Genomic DNA, 6,250 nt, shown 5'->3' with positions numbered 1-6,250 from the left:
CCCCGGGGAACCCCACCGGGAGAGGGTTTTCCCCGGCTCCTGCCGTCGGGTCCGCGCCGTCGGGTCCGAGTTCGGGTTCGGGTCCGCGCCGCAGCCGTCGCGCTGCCCCGGAGGGGGTTTATTTTGGGGGACACACACACACAGACACACACAGAGACACACACCCCCCACACCCCCCCCTCCAGGTGCAGTCCGTGCCCCCCGCCCGCACCGCGCACCTCGGGGGGAGCGGGCTCGTACTTACGGGCGAGGGCGGCGGGGCTCGGCCCGGGCCGGGGCCGCTCGGAGCCGCTGCGACGGTGCCCCGGGGCGGCCGGGCTTAAGAGCCGTCCGGCGGGGCGCGGGACAATGGCCGGGAGGAGGGGGCCGGGGCCGGGGCGGGCGGTGGGAGGCGGGGAGGGGACGGGGCCGCCCGCCGCCGCTCCGCCCCCCCGCGTCTGGCGTAAACCCGGCGCCGGGCTAAAAGAAACGGCGAGCTACCGGCGCCCGGGGCTGGTGGCCACCGCGCCGCGCCTCGCCCGCGCCGCGCCTCGCCCGCGCACGGCTCGCCGGTGCCGGCGGCAGCGCCCGGCCCGGCCCGGCCTCTCCCGGCCCGTCCCGTCCCGCCATGTCGCTGAGCCCCAAGCACACGACGCCCTTCTCGGTCACCGACATCCTCAGCCCGATGGAGGAGAGCTACAAGAAGTTCGGCGGCATGGACGGGGCGGGCGGGCTGGGCGCGCCCCTCGGGCCCTACCGGCAGCCGCCGGTGCCCGCCGCCGCCGCCGTGCCGCAGCACGTCGTGGCGGGCCCCACCGGGGCGGCCGCCTACCACATGCCCCACGGCGTCTCCCAGTTCGCGCACGGCGCCGTCGGGGGCTACTGCAACGGCGGGCTGGGCAACATGGGCGACCTGCCCGCCTACCCCGAGGGGATGCGGAGCAGCGCGGCGGCGGGCGGCGGCTGGTACGGGGCCGGCGGCGACCCCCGCTACTCCAGCAGTAAGTGCGGGCGCGGGGCGGCGGGCGGGTGGGCGGGGGGGAGCCGCGGCCCCCGACGGGGCGGCCGCCAGCGCTGAGCCACCTTGTCCCGCTCAGTCTCCAGGTTCATGGGCCCGTCGGCGGGGATGAACGTGGCCGGGATGGGCGGCCTGAGCGGCATCGCCGAGGGCGCCAAGGCCATCGTGCCGCTCCACGCGGCCCCGCGGAGGAAGAGGAGGGTGCTCTTCTCACAGGCGCAGGTCTACGAGCTGGAGCGACGCTTCAAGCAGCAGAAGTACCTGTCGGCGCCGGAGCGGGAGCACCTGGCCAGCCTGATCCACCTCACGCCCACCCAGGTGAAGATCTGGTTCCAGAACCATCGCTACAAGATGAAGCGCCAGGCCAAGGACAAGGCGGCCGCCCAGCAGCTGCACCCCGACGGCGCCGGCGGCCTCTGCCAGCAGCACTCCCCGCGCCGCGTCGCCGTGCCCGTGCTGGTGAAGGACGGCAAGCCCTGCCCGCCGCCGGGCAGCGGCACCCCGGCCCCCGGGCAGCCCGCGGCCCCGGCCCCCGCCGCCTCCGCCGGGGCGCTGCCCGCCGCCGCCCCCGCCGCCCACCCGCACCCCGGCTCGCTGGGGCAGGCGGCCGACCTGGAGGAGCTCTCGCCCAGCCCGCCGGCGCTGCACGGCCAGCTGCCCGCCCTGGCCCCCATGGACTCGGCCGGCGTCGACTACAACGGCGGCATGGTCAGCCCCAACCTGCTCTACGGCAGGACGTGGTAATCCCCCCGCCACCGCGCCCCGCCTCGGCGTCGCCCCTGCCGTCCAGGACCGGACCCTCCCGGTTCCGACGGCTGCCCCGGTCCGGCGGCACCGGCGTGCGGGGAGCCCCGTGGGCGCCCACCCCGTTCCCGGCCCCTCTCCGGCCTCGCTTCGGTGTTTTTAGACTCTCCGGGGTTTTGGGAACTCGGACCCGACGGCGGAGCCGCAGCGGGGCGGGCGGCCGCGTGGGCGCAGGGCTGCGGGCGTGGGTCTGCGCGGCGACTTGCGTGTGTCGGTGTGTGCGTGTGCACGCGTGTTCGCGGCTCCGTGTCCCGGCTGTGCGCGGCCGCGGGGGGCCCGCCCGGGACAGCCGCCCCGACGGGGCGCCCGGCCGGCTGTGGGGGGCGGCCGGGGGGGCGCGGGGCTCCGCTCCCGGCCCGGCCACGCTCTCCTGCGGCCGGGCACCGGCAGCCGCCCCCGAAGGCACCCGGGAGCCCGTGTATACCTTACAGACCCTTTGAACGCGAACAATAAATCTTCTGAAGTGCAACTTAACTCAGCAGAATTAATTTTATGAGGGTGCCCCTGAAGTGCAATTTCATTATTATTATTTGATTGACGGTAAATTGAACGGTAACTCAAGGTCGAGGAGGCGGCGAGCGGCGGGCAGCCGCCGCCTTTTGGAGGACGGGAGCGGCTGGAGCAAGGAAATAAAACAAATCCGAGGCTGGCAGCGGCGGAGGGGGCCGTGGCAGAAGAGCTCTCGGACGCCGGTGCTCAGATTTAAGGGGGAAAACAGTTTTTATCGTTGTTGTTATTAATTATTGCTTAGTAAATGAATGTACGCCCGTGGGAACGGTGCGCGGCCCCCGCAGCCGCCGGGAAGCCGCCGCCGCCAAGCCCGGCACTGGGCGAAGGTGCCGAGGAGCGGCGGGGATGGTGGAGACCCCGGGGACCCCCGGGAGCCCGCCCGGGACCGGTCACCGCTTCCCCGCCGGGAGAGGGGCAGTCCTCGGGCCCCGCAGCGGCTGGACGGGGAGCGGCGGGACGGAGCGGGGCGGCGGGGCTTGGCCCCTGCCCGGAGAAAATCCAGCACACCGGGAAACGCAGCTGGGAAGTTTCCGGCATTTTTTATTTTTAATTGTTTTTAGGGTTTTTTTGTTGTGGTTTGTTTTTTTTTTTTACAATAAAAGGAAACGTTGTTCTCAAGCGTTGGCTGCTTCGTTCTCGGTGTACGTACGGATGCGGTTTGACCGCCCCCCGACGATCCCCAAACCCCCGTTTTTTTCCCCCTCTCTCTCAGCCGCCAAGGGGATTTCGTTCCGCGCCCCCCGGGTTGGCTGAACCGCAGCCCCTCCGGGCGCTCCCCAGCCTCGGGGCTCCGCGCTGCTCCTGGCTGCGCCGTCAAGGAGCGATTCTGGGGTGGAAAAAAAACGGATTTCGGCTGCTACGAGCCCAGGGACCGGCTCCCGACCCTCTTCCCAGCCGGGAGCCGACGGCTCGTGGGTGGAGAACGGCAGGGATCCCCCCTTCCCCTGCCGCACAGGGGACAGGGCGCTGTGCAGGGACCCCCGAGGTTCTCCCCCCTTCCACGGCCGGGCTCCCACGGGGGACGACTCGCAGGCTGCGGATGCGCCTGAGCCCGGTGAGGTGAGTTCCCCCCGCTCCAACCCCGCTAATGAGAGGCTTCAGGCTCAGCCCTGGCTTGGAAAATATGTATCTAGGTGGAGCAGCTCTAGGACTGCCACCAGGATCCTGTGCCCAAGGGCCAGCCCTGCACATCCCAGTGGCTGCGGGTGCTGGAGAGCGCTGGGATGGAGCAGGGCCACACGCCCGGGCAAGGGGACGCAGAGGCAGAAGCAATCGGCCAGAGGAGAGGTGATGCTCCACGGTCAGGCCCTGCATCCCATCCCTGTGTGATGGTGTAGGAGAACCCAATCCCCCAGCACCCCTCTGAGGGTCTGGGTGGGCACCACAGCTCCCAGGGCTGAGGGCAGGCTCCGCTGGGGAACGCCAGCCAGCTTTGAGACTGGCGGCCGTCAGCCAAACGGGTGAAGAGCGTGGGCGAGGGGGAACCTGCAGGGACAAGCCCTCCCCAAAGCAGCCCCCCAGAGTGTTTCTCCAGCCCCATTTTCATACCCCCACCCCAGCCCCAACCAGGGGGAGCAGGGGACAAAAGGGCACTCGCACCCCAGGTTCCTCCTCGGGAGCAGGGGGCACCTCCGGCGGCGTAAGGATGAGCCACCCCGCTCCTTCCTCCAGCCTCCCACTCAACCACCGCATTTGCATGAAAATTCATCTTCGCTGCCGGTTTTGTTCTGCTGGAAAAAAAACACAAAATTACTTTTTTAAGACCCAAATCTTTTCCCGTCGGAGGGAGAAGGCCATTGGCCAGGGCTGCCGGCGTTGCCCAGCTCCGGGCAGGATGGCAACTCTTTGCATTACAATGAAGGATTCTGCTCCACCCTCAAATCACTTGAAAAATAATGAATCCAGTTTCATGATTTCTTCCTCCCAAGGTTACAGCGGTCTGGTCTTTTTCCTCGTTGCTGGTGATTAACATCTGGGCCCTCGAAGGACGGGGCTGAAAAACCACTCAGGGGAGCGCCGTGCCTCGCAACCTGGCACTGGGGTGACAGCAAAGCTTTGAAGTTTACTGATGTACACGATAGATGCATTTAAGGGAAGAGTCTGAGTGTGGCACAAGGGGAAGATGTTACATTAGCATTAACGCTGCTCGTTTAACTAGATGCTCTTGTCATTTTTTTTTGATCAAACGAAGATTTAAGATGCTATTAGAGATGCTGCGTGGAATTATTTTCCAGGTAATTAATATCAACTCTGTGCACGCAGGTAGAGATAAAAGATACAAACACTGTGTGTGGAGGGGGGTGGAAATAAACCACTCGACGCTGCTCAGAATTTCAAAAGCCACTTTATAAAGCAAATAAAAATATTTACTGATTTGATACACTCACACAGAAAATCCCTAGAAAGAGTGCTAAAAATGAACGGGAAGTCTGTACTTTGCAGCTCTTTTAAATCAGATATCAAAACAGACAAACACACCTTCCGTGCTTGTGCGTGTTACAATAACAAAGTCCAACACAGGCACAAGTTGTAAAAGTTGAAATGTTTTACTTCGACGTCCAAAAAAATCGCCTCGCTGTGAGAAACTGAAGGAAGCATCTGACAAGGAATAGTGGCAGACGTGTCTTTAAACACCGTGCTCCGCAGGCTGCCTGCTGCGTCCTCCCCAGGAGTTCATAAAATCCCATTTCTCGGCATTCTTTAAAACTCCGTGTCTGTTTTCAGGCTCTTATGTGTGCAGTAAGGGATGTTTGGAGTTCAGATTGACAGGCACAGCGAAGCACAGCTCGTACACGTAATAAAGACAAAACAGCACTCCTACCTCATCAAACGTCTCACGGGCAAATTAGCAAGTCTAGTTCACTTGTATTTTGCAATACCCCCCCCCAGAAAAAAATCATCAGTTCGGTAAGAAATGTGCACGTTTAAAACAAGTATAGTTTAAAAACTACAGGGATATTTCTTCAGGATTCCATTTTTCCCCCCCAAATAATAAAAGAACAAAAATAAACAACAAAAAAAAGGACATTTTCTATACTTTAAAAAAAGAAAAAAAAAAGTCCAGAGCTAATTCCAGCTGTATCTTCCTGCGGGCGGGGGCAGCGGGTAGGGCCTCCCGGGGCCGTATGCCTACAAACAAACAAAAGCAAGCATTTATTTTTTGGATTAACACCACAGTAAACAAGCTGCAGGCGCCACACAAACCCCCAACAATACGTCCTTGGCGCAGGAAGGTACCCCGGGCCGAGCGGGATGGCTCCCAACGCGCTCACAGCGCTGCTGGGAGCAGAGAGGTACCGAAGGCTAAACCCCCCCCCACACACACACCTGAAGAGCAGATGTGAAAGGCAAATTTATAATTCCTGCTGAAATATGGGCTCTACACCCAGTAACGACGTACGTGTCGTTTCTGCGGAGTATCAGAGATGCACAATGCCTGGATGCTGTTAGCAGGATGAGTCAGGTTCATTTTTTAAGAGGAAAAAAATAATTTCCCTCAACTACCAGCTTTCTGTTTAGTTGTAAGCAATGCTACGTTAAAGCAAGGTGTATTTTTACAGGTAAGTATTTTAAAGAAATAAAAAATCGTCACAGAAGCAGCATTTTTCAGCACTCATTCACTTTAAATAACAGGCGAAAGATGCCTAAATGCCACCATGGAAATCGCTCCCCACTAGGTACATTTTTGTATTTACATTTAGATAAGGCATTCTGTACATCAGTGAGAAATCTGCCCTAAAACTTCATAAAAAGTCCCCTTGAAACATTTAAAATTATTTCAAACCTGATGCGCTGCAGGGACCAGAACGTTAATTAGATGGGATGCACTAAGGCCAGCCCTAGGCTTGCTTTGTTTGGGTCTTCCTTGGAGGTTTTTTTGGTGGGCAGGGGAAGAGGGGCTCCCTTTCAGGTCTGGCAAGAGAAATCCATCCTCACCCT

At 61.3% G+C, this 6,250-nt stretch overlaps 2 protein-coding genes across 3 annotated transcripts in view; one reads left to right on the top strand and one right to left on the bottom strand.

The window, feature by feature from the left end:
• Positions 1 to 607: 607 nt before the first annotated feature.
• NKX2-4 (NK2 homeobox 4) lies at positions 608 to 1,741 on the top strand. Of its 2 annotated transcripts, XM_068411318.1 has the most exons (3): positions 608 to 980; positions 1,077 to 1,531; positions 1,601 to 1,741. In XM_068411318.1, exons 1-3 carry the CDS (start codon positions 608 to 610, stop codon positions 1,739 to 1,741), a joined length of 969 nt encoding a protein of 322 aa, XP_068267419.1. The 2 variants fall into 2 exon arrangements, with proteins under 2 accessions (XP_068267419.1, XP_068267411.1); XM_068411310.1 differs by having other exon boundaries at positions 1,077 to 1,741.
• A 2,895-nt stretch (positions 1,742 to 4,636) lies between these two features.
• Positions 4,637 to 6,250, bottom strand: part of XRN2 (5'-3' exoribonuclease 2) — a 45,179-nt gene continuing 43,565 nt past the window's right edge. Inside the window, exon 30 of the mRNA XM_068399775.1 lies at positions 4,637 to 5,440. Within this exon, the coding sequence (XP_068255876.1) occupies positions 5,378 to 5,440 (63 nt within the window). The 3' untranslated portion in view covers positions 4,637 to 5,377. The remainder of the gene's footprint in view (positions 5,441 to 6,250) is intronic.

The sequence above is a fragment of the Nyctibius grandis genome, chromosome 1 (genome assembly GCF_013368605.1).
Source record: "Nyctibius grandis isolate bNycGra1 chromosome 1, bNycGra1.pri, whole genome shotgun sequence".
In the NCBI taxonomy this organism is placed as follows: domain Eukaryota; kingdom Metazoa; phylum Chordata; class Aves; order Nyctibiiformes; family Nyctibiidae; genus Nyctibius; species Nyctibius grandis.
The sequence above is the reverse complement of the archived record's forward strand: the minus strand, read 5'-3'. Positions and strand labels throughout refer to the sequence as shown.